The following is a 16,869-nucleotide window of genomic DNA, read 5'->3' on the forward strand; positions in this document are numbered from 1 at the left end:
AGTTCCTGTGCTTTTAAGGATTTTCTGATGACAAAGATTTTTGAGCCAAGAGACACTGCATTCATAATCTACGTTGTCATAAAATCAAACAAACAATTATCAAACACGGTCACTATGAAAACCTCAATGTGAATTTGGTTGTTTATTTCGTCAAATATGTTGCTCTTTGGTAGTCCCACAAACCAGACTACAGCTTGCTAGCATGAAATTTTAATTTGACGATCATCAAAAGAACCAATGAGTGTGTTTTACATGCACATGACTATCCAGGTTATGTGCTGTGTATGTAAATGTCATATCCTGCTTTCAAAATCCAGGATAAGGCCCCCGGCTGGTTTCGAGAAACCTTGATATGTAACCTGGAGTTTTCTGATAGAAGCCAGGATACTGTGGCATGTTAACACCTTATCAAGGTTTCTGAACCTTTTTTGTTGGTGCAGCACATAGTTAATGAAATGGACTGTGCATACAGATGATCGGAAATCTAGACACTGTTCGAATAATATAAATAGGGAGATGAATAACCATTTTTCTTATGTTCCATATCCTAAATGTGATAAAGACCAGGATAAGACTCAAAACCAGGATACTTATGTGCATGTAAACACACACAATTGGCTCTTCAAACAGCTATTTCAAATATAAGGTTATATGAAGCATGATTCTGTAATCGTTCTGCCTTATATTTATCCCGAAACTGATAAATCTGATGTTTCCAGAACAGCTGGTGGGTTTTCCTGGGTTGAACAACCAGTCAGATAGAGGAAGAATAAATGTCTGAGAGAAAATATAAAGTTATCAATCATGCAATGTACTTTGTAGCTTACTTGAAATTACATATACTGTACTTACATTGGACTATGGACAATTGAACAACTGCGCTAATTAATCATGCTTAACTTGCATAAAGAAATTCAGCAAATAGCATCTCTTGAGCTGGTTGTTTTGTTTTTCTTTTTAAGTCCTGCTGGTAAGAGAGCAGGTGAGGTCAGAGGTCATGTTTGAGGGTGATGCGAAAATTGAGGCCAGTTGAGGTTTAATGGAGCTTGACGAAAAGATGATAGACGGAGCTGGAGGGTTTTGACTGTGGTCCAGTTTGGATTTCACGGAGCAGGGAAAGAGTGAAAGACGTAAACATTTTATACAGAGAAAGACCCCGAGTTTGTTGTCATGCATGGCCATTCCTGCCTGTCTGGGCCAGTAATAGACGGGGGGAGGGGAGGAGGACACAAAGAGGAGGAGGGCGTTGGTGGGTGTAGGTTGTAATGCTGGCAGGTCATTTATAACCCTCTGTCTCCCCTTCGCTGTATCTGCCCCAGAGATTGCACATGGCTCCGGCAAAGTACATCGATCTGAGACTAGAGCCCCATTTACTTAAAGGGGAGACTGATACAGAAGGCACAAAGGTTCATTATACTCTGGTTTATGGAGACTGTAAAAAGAAACCAGGGAGAGGAAAAAGAGTTTATATATGCTATGTGTTTATGTGCCATGAGTGTGCTTCAGGGCCAGTGATAAAGGACCAGTATTGGAGGTTCAAGTGGGGTCAGGGGTCTTTTTTATCAGTTAAAACAGGATGTAGTGAAGTACTGGTGAGCTTTGAGCGTAGAGCCTTAGGCCGGGGAGGTCATCAGGTCAAGTCACAGCATCATCACTATTCTAACCACTCTGTGTGCTGGAATCTGACGGGCAGACGAGCTGGATTTATGGACGAAACAGGCCAAGAGTAAGAGAGAGAGAGGATCTAGAGGAGCGATGAGGGGGCTATATATAGAGAGTTGCTGAGGAGAGAACAACAGAGAGAGAGGGACAGAGAGAGAGGGACAGAGAGAGAGAGAGAGCAGAGGAGGCTCTTGAATTTTTCAGTTGCCAGAGTGATTCTAGATGTATGAGGCTTGTTCATGCAAAGATTAGAGTGAATTAGCATTAAATGTAACATGCAGTGCAATGCAGAGCTCAGACTCAGAAACACTTTTATGTCCTTCATGAAACAACTTCATTTGTGGCACCAAAACACAACAACATCAGAATAATAATAATGTGAACTAATTTCATGACAGTTTTCACAGAGGGGATATTTTGGTTAAAATGATGTATATGAATGTTAGTTTGTCTATGATTTTGTTTTGTTTATATATATGTATACATATTTATTTGGTCGGACTGTCGCTTTTGCACATTCGTATATCTGTAATTTCAGCATGAATGTGTCTGTTTGTTTGTGTGTGACACAGTTAGACCCTGTTATGTCTTATAGTGCACACTGCCAGAGTTACTACAATAAACCCAATGATATCCCATTAGGCCAGAGTGCGTTAGTCTTCTTTGGGATGGTGTTTCTATTTAGATTATTCTATTTTGTGCTTGTTTTTCCAATACTTTTTATAAACCAGATTTTAGAATGTGAAGAAAAAACATAATTTCTCTTATAAATGAGAAGTTGAACTATGAGCATAAAACACATCCTTGCACAAATCAGTACTCTCTCTGGGGTTTATGTTAAACAGATGTTTCTGGGTTACTGACATTACTGAGTCAGTTCTTTGACTTAATGGCTCTTCTCCACACGTGCTACTGTTGCACTATGTTTTAGATTAGCCTCGGTTTGTGCTGCACATGTTTTACCACTAAATTTGAATCACAGAACTGAACCTTTAATAGTCCTACAAATAAACATATGACAACCTTTTTTTGTTTAACAACACTTACTGCTATTCTGAAGGTATTTCCTGATTCCTCAAAGACCAATAACGATCTGATGAAAAATATTCTGTATTTTGCTGCATGATAAAAATGATCCTGTTTTGTTGTGACCGTTTGCAAATTCACACAGCCTTTTGTAACATAAGCAAAATATTAATGTGTTATTTTGTAAAAAAATATAAAATATTGTAGAGAAACATATACCAATATAACTTTTAATACATTTTTAATTTTGACTCAACCTGTACAATTTCCAGCTATCATTTTTATTTGGAAAAAGAGGCATAACTTGGGAAACAGTCTTTTTTATCGAGCACCAGACTGAATATTTTTTTAACCAGATTGTTAAAAGAGTCTTTGAGGAATCTGAAAATATCTCCAGGACAGTGGTTTTATCACAAAATTGAGGAAGAAAAAGCAAAGACGCCATACCTCATTTAGTTCACTCAAGTCAAATCACATAATAATGTTAAAGCAACAGTACTATTATCCTGTAAATACCACATGTGGCCATAGTATATATGTAATTTAGGTTAAGTGCTAAGATTAGGGCATGTTAAGGCATGTGGGACTCCAAATTAAAGCTAAGGTTTGAGTTTAAGGAATGTAGTCAGTGAAAGGTTTGTACCTCTGATGCAAAGGTTTGAAGACACGAGTTTATGTTTGGAAAAAGGCAGCAGCGTTAAAGTCTGTATCCAAAAGCTTTCAGACATTCTCTCCCCTAAGCCTTACCTTGAGCTACCCAGCAGCATGTATATATAGATACTGTATGTGTGTGAATGATTTCTGCCTGGTTAACTCCATATCCTGGGGCACGACTGGTTTTCTATTATCATCAGTGTGTGTGTGTGTCAGACTGAGTGCAAGAAAAAGACAGAAAAAGACTAAAAAAGAGAGAGAAGGAGAGGAAAATGAGAGAGTTAAAGGTTGTCTGGGGGTGCTTCGGGGTGTGGGACCATCTGTTGCTGAAACAATTCATGTCCATCCCTCCTCTGCTGCTCACTTCATTCAGACGCACACATCTGGTATCTTTTCAGGGCTCAAACCTCCTCAAACACTCATTTCTGCTCACAGCTACATTATTATTTTTTATTATAAACCATTTATTAAATGTTAATATACATTAAAGCTTATGATAAATATGGGTCTTTAAGTAAAGTGTGACAATTGAGTCCTTCCACACTTTACTTTATTTATCACTTTGAAGACTCGATTTTCCCTTCAAAATAATATTTAGTATCCTGCAATGTTTTCATGCTCCCAAGCAAACAGAAGGTGTAATGCATTAACAGATCATCTAAACAAGATTAATATTAATCTTTATTATGATGAATTACAGCTTTGAATATGAAGCTGATTTTGTTTATTGTAATTTAATACTCCTCATTCTTCTTTTGGTCGTGTCTCTTCCTCTGTCCCTTCTTCTCTCCCTCCTGTTATGCTTTGCCCCTTTTTAGGGGTTGGAGGTCAGAGGTCAGTGACTGTGTGAAAGAGGGTTTTGTCTGTGTGGAAAGGTCCAGGAAGAGCACACTTCCTCTATGACAAGACACACACACACACACACACACACACACACACACACACACACACGCACACACACACTGTTGCTTTACCTTAATAGAAAACCCAGATGTTAAAGACTTTGTCTCCCATTAAACACATCTGTGACATCTGTCTGTGCAGCCATGCACACTCTCACTGTACAATAGTTTACTGTGTTGCATGTAGCAGATGAAACTACTGTAACTTGCCAGAGATTGTCAGCATTAACACAAACTATTTTTTTGTAGTCTCATACGTATTAGCATTAAAATAAGATAATTCACTTGGGCTGCACCTAATGATTATTTTTATCATTGATTAATCTGTTGATTATTCTCTCATTTAATCGATTAATCCTGAATTTGAGAAACTGAAGTTGCAGCTCTAGAAACAACATTGTTCTTTTCTCTACCTTTTATCTTAACTGTTCTCTTCTACAGCAACTGGACACCTCATGGTGCGTTGTCAGTTACCACAAGCTCATGTCTACATGTTTTTAAACTGAGATGGTTACCAAGGTTTTATGAAATGTAATGATGGTGATATATCAGTGGGAAAATGATCATTTCAGGTCTAGAAGCGTGAGGATATAATCATGTATTTTAAACTCTGCGGAGACATCCAAGATGTTTCAGCTCAGCTGCTTCCCATGGTCACCGGAGGGTTCATGACTTTACGTAACCAAATACTCCTTTTTTTGTACACTGCCTAACTTCAATCTGTGTGTGTGTTTGTGTGATCCAGGGGGCCCGTGTCTGGGTCAGGGAGAAGGAGCAGCTCGTTCCTGCCACTGTAAACTCCTGTGGAGATGGAACCCTTGTGGTCACAACCGACTATGGCGAGGTAAGAAATGTGCACATATACACTCGCACTGCCAGCGTCTGTCTTTTCTGACCCTGTTTGTAGGTAGCACCACCAAAGACAGCAGAAGCATAGTTCACAACAGACACAACTTTGTAGAAGTAATCATACTGCACACTGTACAGATAAAACAGGATTATGACAGACGGTTGTATATGGACCTGATCAACACATTACTGGGTGGATAAAATAGATTCGTTTCAGTTATTACATAAAGGAACACAAAGTTTGATGTAGCTTATTCAAATTCATATGAAAACAGCCTGTTTATCTCTAAGTAGGGAAATCATTCTGATACTGAAGTTTTTGATAGCTACAGTGAATAGTTGTCATACTGCTCCTGCTTGAATCGGGGCGAAGGGGCAACATATGCAGTTAGATCTTTAAGCTCCAAGGAAAAACATGGTTTAGTTACAAATTGCTTTAATGAAGCAGTTTTTGAAAATATTTTGGTTGCATTTTATACCTTTTATTATAGAGTTGCCAGTAGAGAGATGACAGGAAATGAGGGAAGAGAGAGAGAGAGATGGAAGGCCTCCAGCTGGATTTCAGCTCGTGTTGTTGTTGTTTATGGGCAGCGTCTTAAACCCCAAGGCCACCAGGGCGCTCAAACTACACACACTTTCCATTGGAACTGTGATGATCTGGAAAGATTGTTTACCGTACATATAGAAAGGTTTGTGTTTGTGTGATGAGCCAAACTTTAAAGGTCCTCAGAATGCCATTACTTTTTTTATGTGATGTTTGTTTAGCATACAAACTGTAATTATTTTGAACCAGACTAATAAACAGTGTCAGCATTACATAACTGATGAGCTGAAGCTGCAGTGGTGTGCTTGGACTGTGCATTTGTATGCATGTAAAGGTCAGGGTGAAGATGAAGCAGCTGTGCAGGTTCATCCTCTCCTGTGTGGATCAATAGAAACTCCTGGTCATGATGCTCCACTTTCCTGCCCCCCCCCTTAAGTTCCTTCATCCTCCTCCTCCTCCTCCTCCTCATACATATGCAAAATTCATCTCTGACACACATTCAGCCCCCGGAGGAGAGCCTGAATAGATGGAAAGTGTTATGGGAGCACAAGCGCACATGCTTGTTTCAGGATGTCAGATGTCAACCCCAACCCTTTAACACCACACCCCCTGCCAAAATAATGGAATTGAATGTTTAAATCTCATTAAGAGTATGTGTGTGCATGTGTGCGCTCATCTAATCTGTATCAGAGCAAGGACATGCACACATTGCTCTTTGGATTTAATGTTTTTTTTTTTTTTGATGGCTGATGTGTTTCACACACACACACATGCATGCGCTCCAGTTGGCAGCATTTAGATGGAGCTAATAATAGACTTGGCTCTTTGGCCCGAATTCAAGAGTCTCAGTAGTCCATTTATTCCCCCAAAGAACATCCACATTTGCCCTCTCTCTCTCAGATATACAATGAAGTTGTGTTTTGTGGCCTTTAAGACATAAAATGGCCAAATGCTGCTCTAAAAGCATCGTCTTTTGATGCTATAGCCGTAGTCCGGAGTTCCTGTTCGGGGACACAGCAGGGTCCGACAGGCATTTCCCAAAATAGAGGATTGGTTATAGGAGCAGGCATTCTCTTTGCTCTGGATTATGAATGTCCTCAACCTCCCCAGCCCCCATCCAGCTCTCCCTGCCTCCCTCCGCCCTCCCCTCTCTGCTAGCTGTTGGTGTTTAAATGTTAGCTCTGCAGGAGGTGGTGAATATTTGATAGAGAATCAGCAGGAAAGGGGGGTTTACCCTGTTACAACAGGATCTGACCCTTGCGAACAGTCCCGGGATCCCCATCTCTCCCTGTTGCTCTGCCCTGTGTCCCCCTGATCTTGGTTATAAATACATTTTTATTTCAGTGACCACAGAGCGCAGTGAATCCCAGAAGTATATTTCATAAAACAGCTAAAAATGACCTCAGTGTCGATGCCAATGAGGCATGTAAAATTTAAGAAATTTACATGTTTTCTGTTCTACCAGTCTTAAAAAGCAGTTTGCTTTTTTTTTTCTTTCTGTTTTTGATACTAGTTTTATTTTTCCTCTACCCTGTTCTTTCTCATACTCTCCTCCCTGCTTCCCTGTCACTACACACCCTGACCCAGTTCAACACATTACCAGTTCTGGGTTACAAATGCTGTGGCTGCAGAACTACTATCCATCATGTCAAATCAGCACAGCTCACAACTACCAGGGGTATATACAGCCCTTTACATCATTCATACTCCATTCACGTCTGCTTTTTCACCACTGAGAAATGCCAATACTGAACCATGCATTAAGGTTTAGAAGTAGGCAGTGGTGGGCTGATGGTGTGAGATTTATTCCTACAGTTCTCTCGTGTAAGTCATCTCTGACTTCATGCTGACTTCATCATGTTATGGAGGGCTTTTGACACCTACAGCAGTTTCATTCTTTGCATGCTATGATACAATCACGCACAACTGTCTGCATCCACCATGGTCATTGCAGGAAAGTCAATGTGTGTTGCTAATTCGATGGGATGGGAAGACAGGTCTCTGCAAATCTTTATGATCCCTCTGGTTGTCTCTGGTTGTGATGCATCCATTCACCCATCCATTCTTTTTCTACCAATCATGTGTCTGAGCTGGGAGCCCATAAAAACACAAAAAACTAATTTCATCTCTCTTGTATTTGCAGTATAATTTTTTCAGTCACTACATAAAGCTCATGACCATGAATGTGGGTTGGAAGGTAAATTGTCTGGTAAATCAAGAGCTGAACCAATCCCCTAGGATTCATAAAACCCCAGATCATGCACAAAGATCTCTCCGTGATCCAAGGTTTTACCTTTCCCCTTTAAGTCTCTACAACTTACTGTATAGAAACCATGATTAGATCAGATCAGATTAGATGAAACTTTAATGAACCTGTGGTGAAACTGGGTCAACAAAGAACTGCTTATAGATAGAGATAAAACAAATAGATAGTGAAGATAATACAGTGAATGAACATACTGATGATAATATAAAAACTAGACGTAGCCTTGATAAAACAGAGCACCTGCTAGTTTATAAGATGTTTTTACACTATTTATAATTTATGGATGTACTGCATGTCAATGATCTTAGATTTAAGCAGGGAACTAACTGCACTTTAGTAGTAGTAGTATTTCACACATGCTACGAATGTATGTTCTCACTGAGGTGCAAATTGTCTTGTAGCAGCAGGATTGAGGATTGATCAATTGACATATAATTAATTGGAAACTATTTTGATGATCGATTAATGGTTAGTCATTTTTAAAATGCCATAATATGCCAAAAGAATTAATTAAAATGTCATGTATGACAGTGAACTGCATATCTTTTGAGTTTTAGACTGGTTGAACAAAACATGCAGCTTGACATTCACATTTCACCCTACATGAAAGTTTACAGCTTTATATTTATAACCAGACATCGTCAGACAATCCTGTACCTGACAGAGATCTTCCTGGGCTGGTTGCCATGGATATGGTCACAGGGATACCGTCAGACTTCTCCTTACGTATGTTAGATAATTGTGATGTCCTAATGTATACCTGCATTGGACGCATTTACACCCCCATGGGAATTTATTGTGGGAAATGCAGACACAGACTGAGGTCTACTGTTAAATAGTACACACACACACAAGCACATGTGCACATATACACACACAGAGAGTTAACGATGAGTTATGGACAATGTGTGTTATGTGACCTGGATTTCAGTAGCTAGCGTAAAAGCTGCAGTGAGAGCTCACGCGAGAACAGTACATGCTGCAGGGAAAGCCTTTACTCCTGCACACACAAAGTGACTACATACTTGGACACGCACACACAGAAAAATTGACACACACTCCGTCGAATGCGCCTAATGAAAAGCGCAGAAATGACTTGTTTTGTCTGATTCGGCACAGAAACAAGCTGATGATGCTGTGTGATCTCCTGACCCACATTCCTCTTCACAGTTTCATATTTCTAACCCTCTGAGGACACCATAGTTACTCGCTCGCTTAGTATCACATAATGAGATTAGTTTAACTCGTTAATTTAACTTAAAAACACCACGCACACACACACACACACACATACACACACACACACACACACACACACGAACATCTCCCTATCTGTCTCTTTGCTGTGCCCCTTATCAGTGAAGAAACGAGGCAGTGATCCCCTTGGGGATGGGATGAGTGTGGGTTGCCAAATCTGAAAGGGTGATGGCATATGAAATGTGTTATTCACTCCAGTGCTGAATGGGTGCTGTGGGGCAGAGAAGGTATAAACTGAGTTAAAGCTTGTTGTTAACCTCTTTTTCTCAATCCAACTCATCAGGCTCTGTCATAAAAGAAAGAGCAACGGAGGAGTAGGATGCAGTTCTTGAGGTATACAATACAGGTTTGGAGCTAATTCTAGCCATGCTGATGGTATGTTTCCTTGGATGTTAGTGTGTTGGTCAGTCTGTCCACAACTTTGGTCCAGAGTGAAACATCACATATATTGGACAGATTGCTATCATGTTCCCCAGAGTTAATCCTACTGACTTTTATAATTAATTTGTCACTTGTGCCCAAATCCCTGCAAAACACATGACATTCCCATCAGCCTCAGATATACTGTAGATAGTGAACATGGTAAACATTAAATGTGCATTATTGTAGTGAGCATGTCAGCACCTCTATGTACAGCCTTTCAGACTCTTAGTCTTGTTAACTGTACATGTTGAAAGTCTTTCTCCTTGATATCTTAGCGTTTTCATTGTCTCACCATCAAGTTGGTGTTACAACGTTACCTTACAGGGTTATAACTTAATATTTTGACATTATGATTCAATTTGTTTGGATTATTTTTCATTGCTGATAATTTATTTAGAAAAGATGTGGGTGTCTGTTTCAGATTGTCCAAAGCCTTTGCATGGAATGATATTGAATTTAGCACTATAAATACATTTACCTATACTATTCTTTTACTAAATTAAATATATAGATTTTAAGTTGTCACTTCAATTTTGGATTTGTTCATTACCTCAGCTCCCTGTGGATACTTGCACCCAAGTAAATCAATAACTTGGTTCCTGTTACCCGTCCAAAAGAGTTCATTTTCCCTACATGCATTGGTACACTGTGGTTTTATCCCACTGCTGCTGCAGCTGCAGTGGCTCCTTTTTCTTCTAATATACTCTGATCTGACAAAAAATACCTCCTCAGTGTTCACCAGTCCTAATCTGACCCAAGCAGCTCTGTCAGATCTGATTCAAGGTCAGCGAGGAGAGCTGCAGGTGCGTTCAGGACGGTGTGATACTGTATCTTCCACTGGTGAATAGAGGTCTGCAGAATATATAGGTCACTGTGCCCACAGCTCTCTTTCTCTCTCTCTCTCTCTTCATCTTTTTCTCTGTTGCTCCCTCTCTTCACTTTGACTGCAGCTAATATGTGAAGTCAGATGAAGAGGCTTGTCACTGTATGTGTATGTGTGTGTGTGTGCGTGTGTGTATGTTCGTGTTCATATGAGCAAAGCAGGTTAAGAATGCTGCAGTTTTGCAGGAGGAGAGAGAAAATGATGAAACAGAGGAAGTGGAGTGTGTGTGAGACAGAGAGTACCACCAGCGTTATCCTTTAAGAAACTTCCTCTCCCACACTTCAGCTCCTTGAGAGATTATACTACTGAAGACGAATCGGAGTTGGTTAACCATGCTCTACTTGTACATTACTCTCATTCTGTCTCTCTCTCTGTCAGTCCACTGTATGTCGGTCTCCCTCCCTGGCACTCTCTCTGTGTTTCCTCTCACTAGTTCCATGTCTTTCCTCTGTTCCGCTCTCCAATAATGAATTATTAAATACGAAGTATCCCATTTTAGACTCTCTTCACAGAAAACTTATTGTGTGTGCATCTGCTTCACATACAGTACATTTTGTGCATGCATGTGTCCTTTTTTGTGTGTGTTAATGTACACTAAGCAGCCATGCACAAAATGTGTGTTAAAACCCACCAGAGGGCAATGGAAAGAAAAGACAGACGTTTTCAAAAAAGTTTTTTTTTTTTTTTTTTCTTCTTACACTTCAACTGCATTTTATTTCAGTCACTGACATACTTTCTCTGCTCGTAGCATCTTCTCTCTCTGAATCATTGTGTATGGGTTGTCTCGAATGGTTTTCTCTTCTCTGCTTTATCTGCTGTTTAAGGCCTTTATATGTAAAAAGCAGCTTTAGCATTAGAAGCAATTGTAAAGCCCACAACAGTAGCTCAGACTTTATTTGCTTTAATCTTAATATCACTGGAGATAGATCATTATTTAATGTCCACTCCACAGATTTCTCGCATAGAAATCAGTGTGCTCATTATGAAGAGTACTCAGCCTTTATTCTTAATGGAAATATGTATACACTATCTATTAGGGTTTGGATTTTTGTGGTTAGAGGTGCAGAATCTGTATAGCTTAGCTGACTTCCTCTTATTGCCTAATCTATTTTTTATTCAGAGCAAATGTGAAATTATTGAATTTCAGCCTCATCAGTTTAAAAAAAAAAATGTATTTATGTGTGGTACCTTACCCATATAAGCAAGAGTTGAAGTCTACTGTCAGTCAGTAACAAGTAGTGCTGTTACTGTAACATACAGATAAAATGTTAATCTGTAATTGTACAATAATACAGATAATGTCAATATTAAGAGAAGAACAAAACACTAAAATAAAACATTAAATTGAGAAAGGTGTTTAAAAAAGAAAAACATTTACCAAGTTCTAATTCTATAGACGCTCAAACTCCCATTTTACTGTGACTTTGAATATATCATCACACATCTGAACATTTGCCTCTTACATGTCAGATACTGTGTTCAGGAACAATGCACCAAGTCAACGTATCTGCTGCAAACATAGATACAGACGGACAATAAAACCAGGATTTCAGACAGGTAAAGTTAAAAGAAGCACCCAAAATGTGTTCATTCACACCTTTTGGATTTTAACTTTGCACAAATGTAGTTCCAGTGTGCTGCTGGCAACATGAGATTTTGATTTCCAACATACTACATTTAAAAAAAAACACTGGTTACTCCCTGGTACCACGCATTACATTAAACACGTTTTATTGTAAACAAAGGAAATTCCTTTTGACAGCAGAGACCCAGGCCTCCATTTTAGTCACCCCGGTGTCCTTCTTCTACTTATCACAAGTGATGCGGTGTGTGTGTGTGTGTGTGTCTGTGTGTGTGAAGTCTTATCTACTGTTCCTCTATAATTTTCCCTGGATTGCAAAGGCGTGCTTTACTTTCTGACTGAAATTGCTCTCAGTAAGCCTTCCATTTACAGGCAGGGGTCTCAGATTGAGCCATTTAGGCATTAAGTGAGTCTGTGTGATTGAGCACACAGAGATCCATGTACATTAGATAGACAGGCAGATCAGGAAAAAAAAGATGGAAAACTGGCTGAGGGGATACATCAGAAATACAGCATGGATGTTAAACGAACCAGCAATAAAGAATAAAAGAGGAAAAGTGGAGGAAGAAAAAGAAAGTGGTCGGAGGTTGAAATGCAGGAAATACAGTGTAGGGCAGGCAGCGGAGAAAGGGGTAAATTAATGAAGAGTGGAATGGAAGATAGCGAGAGAACAGAGAGAAAAAGAGCAGCCGATGACAGAGAGGGGGAAGGGATGAAAGAGGAGTGATATACAAAGGGAGAGAGAGAGATGAGAGAAATGGAGAAATGGTGTTTGACACATGAAGACACAGAATTCAGAAAGAAAAATTCAGACAGAGAGTGATAGTGGGAGAGAGGGATTTAATTGGGTGAAACATAAAGAGATGGGGAGAGGGGGAGCAAATGGACTTTGATATAATTTGAGAGACTTTCAGTCTTTCTTTCTCACAGCTACAGGAACACACCCAGCTCTAGTTGTAATACAGTCAATATGAAAGTGCCTCTGCATGTGTACAGCTGTCCAAACCATGACTAACAAGCATCTTATCATCACTCAGACAAGCGTGTCTCCCATGCACATCAGACACTGTAAAGTACGTAACCAAACACACATGTAAACACACATACGTACATGTGTAAAGCCACGAGTGGGTACGACTCAGTGTCAGAGATTGTGATGAATTAATTAAACCTGCACTCATCGTTTTTGGCCATTTGGCGGCTGTTGACACAAGCTGCAAACACAACACTGATATATGATCACAATATAAAGTTGATATTGTGAACTTTAGATCAATATTATCATTCATTTGGGGGTGGTGTTCAATATTATATATTAGTTCAATATCCCTCTTGATCGCCACCCTCCTGAGGGGAAATATCTGGCTCTTTAGCTGCTACATGCTCCACTGTGTTTAGCAGCCGGCTGCTAAGGTTGTCTCTCTGCTGTTTGGTGCGGAGCAGGTCGTGTCCAGTAGGTTTTTAGAGCTTTACCAAGAACAGAGCGGTGACAACGAAGCAGAGCCTTAAAACCAAAACAATGAGCTGAAAGATGCAAAAACACTGTAGAGCTGAGAGGAACCTCAGAGTTTATGGTAAATAAATATCTGTGGGTTTGCCAGTGCTTTAGTTCTGATAAGATTAAAGTGAAAAGATAAATGACACTAACAGTAACTTTGCAAATTCAATTTTGAATCATAAACTTTGCTGAAAAATTGCCCTGGAATTAAGAAAAAAGTAGTTTAAAAAAATCCAAACTACAGCCTATAATTGTTGTATTGTTGCAGTTTACTTAATCACCATTTCTCTTTTCTACATGTGCTACCAGTAGTGGCTCTAATACTCATGTAAATGTGTGCTTGGATAACATCATGTCAGTGCCTTGACTGAGTACTATGGCTGTAAAAGGTGAAGACAAAGTGGACGGGGTCATAGTGAAGACGGTGAGCTGTGAGTCAGTGAAGCCTTTATAAGTTATGTTCTCTCTAATGGAGGACGAGGGGCAACTGGGTCATTTCATCACGGCTGAGTGAGAGAGAAAGGGGAGAGACTTGATGAGCAGTTACCAACATACTATGCACAAGATGTCTGTAGTTTTACAAAATATGAGAGGCAAGAGAAGGAAAGAACAAACTGCATTATACAGCAGTTCAAGCTGGGGGGAAAAAAAACTATTATGTGGTTGGATAGTAGTATAGTAGCATATGGCTCACAGGTTTCCATTTGTAATCCACACACAACATTTTATTTGCAGACAGTTGGTGATGACAGAAACGATGATACCGTTGTAAGTTTTTTTCGCCCCGAGAGATCTGTCTGCACGCAGCAGCTCTGTGCAGCGAAGACAGTGTTACTGGAGTGAAATAGATTTATTTAAGAACAGGATGCTGGAGTGCCTACAGTGTGCCCCCTCTGCCACTCTCAACAGACTTCCAACACATCTGTTGCACCAACACACACACAAATGCACACACACACAGGGTGGAGGCTGGCAGTGAGGCTGAGCTGACATATTAACAACCCAGCATTGTAAAGGCCGTGGTTTCTATTCTTAGACAAGTAGATATCGCTGGAGTGAATAAACGACCTTTATGCTGAAATACAATCACAGTTATCTCCTGCACCGGCGCATGTTCTGACTGTGTACAGGGGAAAAAAGACAGGGATCATTGTAGCAGCGTGTGTGTGCCTGACCTGAATACACACCGAGCTGCTTTCACCTGTCAGGTCCTGCCACATCACATCTGTTACTCTCTCTTCCTTTCTGCTTCTGTCCTCACACTCTTGTTCTCTCCTCTTTCTTTTTCTTCTTCTTCTCCTCCTTCCCCTCACAGAGCCAGGCTCCCCACCCTGTCTTGTCCCCGACTCTCCAGTTGCCATGGCAATGGATGACATAGATGAGATGTGGGTCTGGGGAGACAAAGCAGAGCCACAACGCTCTGTATTCTCATCATGTGGACTTTCATCATATTGCAACACATTGGTTACTCTGACATACCTTCATTATCCAGTAGGCAGCACTACCAGTTTAACAACTGGAAATCAAGTATTACATCTACCTCAGAGGGAAGAGGTTTGACAGAAATCTACCCAAAGTTTTTTGATGTATTTTCTTTTGAGCAGCCAATGCAGACTATCTTAATACCATACCACACAGCACATCACTCGTTGTCAGTGTGTGTGATATATTGCAGGGAAAATCCCCTTTTCCCATTTAGGAAATACGCCTTTTCACTTTCTCACTGAGAATTGAGAAGATCCATGTCTATACAGTAAATATGAAGCGACCACCTGCAGCCAGTCAGCATAGAGTGGGGTGTTGTGGAGTAGTTGTGCTGACTCAATAAGAGTTTCTCCAGCACATTGACAGCAGAATGTTTTTCAGTTTGTGTACCTGAAACACACATGATAAACCATATAGACTTCATATAAAGATGGACATAGCCTCCGTGATGTCACCGATATGTTTGTGAGGAGCGGTTTCTCAGAGTGGGGCGAGTGTAGAGCTGAGACTTCGATGGATGCTGGTTTAATAATTGTGGTGCTCCCGTTAGCATCGTTAGCACAGCTGGGTGTCTTGCTAGAGAGATAACACAAGGCTAATTCATTTGATGGCTAATTAGTTAGTTAAACAGCTAAGCTAACAAGCCAGTTATGGTGAGACGATACTTGCTAATTAGTGCTAACATGTAAATAAAATATTACTAGGATTTCACTCACCTCATGAAACAGGAGCACAGGATTCGACAAGTTCTGTTCTACGTTCAGTGACTCTATATATAATAAAGGCTTTTAAAAACTTTAAAAACTTCTGTACCTTAATAAAGCGGTTTGTTTTCATGTGGACATTGGTTACCTACCATCCTGACATTGCTGTCAGATATGAATAACTCTTATTTCTTGTTTTGTAAAGTTCTGATAAGTACAACTGCAACAAGTTCAGGTGTTTTTTAAGACTATTGAAAGTCGTGGTGGGAAAAACAAATTACAACATTTCATTACAGTATACAGTACCTCAGGGCTGAGTGACAGTCTGTATATCTTTTTGTTTTCCAGGTGTTGTACTTGCAGCAGGCAGAGGTTACCAGGGAGCGGGTGTATGCTATGCACCAGTCCAGCATCGATGGGGTGGAGGACATGTCTGCGCTGGCCGAGCTGCATGAGGCCGCCATCATGCACAACCTGTACCAGCGCTACCAGAAGGATGCCATCTATGTAAGTGAACTGAATTTCAAGACACATGGTGTGTGTGTGTACATTATGTGTATACCCTCCCTTTCCTGTTATCTTTGCATGTGTGAAGCACAAATCAATTGAGAGAGAGAGAGAGAGAGAGAGAGAGAGGCTTATAAAGACAGACTGTTTACAGCTGCCCTCGGCATCACAGGTAAGAGGAGGAGGAGAGCCATCTACACCGACACAGAGGCCGCTGAGAAAGCCTCCAGGTGGCTCTGGATCTACAGAGCCGATCTGTGGGAGAATGCAGCTAGGGCAGAAGTTGAGGCCTGATCAACCTTGGCTGGGTCGCCTGAGTGAGGATGTCTGATGTTCAAAACACCCAAAACACCCGCTGACCACAGGATACGTCACTGATGATGTGCCCTAGCTTAGGCATCAATAGATGTGTCATTACTGTCCGTAATGAATGGATGTATTAGCTGATGCCAATAAAACTCGACTTGAACAGACAACAATCTATCTTTAAAGTTATAAAAATGAATATTGAGATCAGTTAATTATGATAAGAACAAATATATAAACCTACATTTCGGTCACATGACGATATGTTGAAAGTCACATTTGGAAAGCCTGGAAACCTGAGGATTACAAGACAACAGACCA

At 40.3% G+C, this 16,869-nt stretch overlaps 1 protein-coding gene across 1 annotated transcript in view; it reads left to right on the top strand.

The window, feature by feature from the left end:
• The window catches only part of myo10l1 (myosin X, like 1), a 48,985-nt gene that overhangs the window by 10,922 nt on the left and 21,194 nt on the right, over positions 1 to 16,869 (top strand). The window contains exons 2-3 of the mRNA XM_056393468.1: positions 4,990 to 5,088; positions 16,084 to 16,242. Coding sequence (XP_056249443.1) covers positions 4,990 to 5,088; positions 16,084 to 16,242 — 258 coding nt within the window. The remainder of the gene's footprint in view (positions 1 to 4,989; positions 5,089 to 16,083; positions 16,243 to 16,869) is intronic.

The sequence above is a fragment of the Seriola aureovittata genome, chromosome 13 (assembly GCF_021018895.1).
Source record: "Seriola aureovittata isolate HTS-2021-v1 ecotype China chromosome 13, ASM2101889v1, whole genome shotgun sequence".
NCBI lineage: Eukaryota > Metazoa > Chordata > Actinopteri > Carangiformes > Carangidae > Seriola > Seriola aureovittata.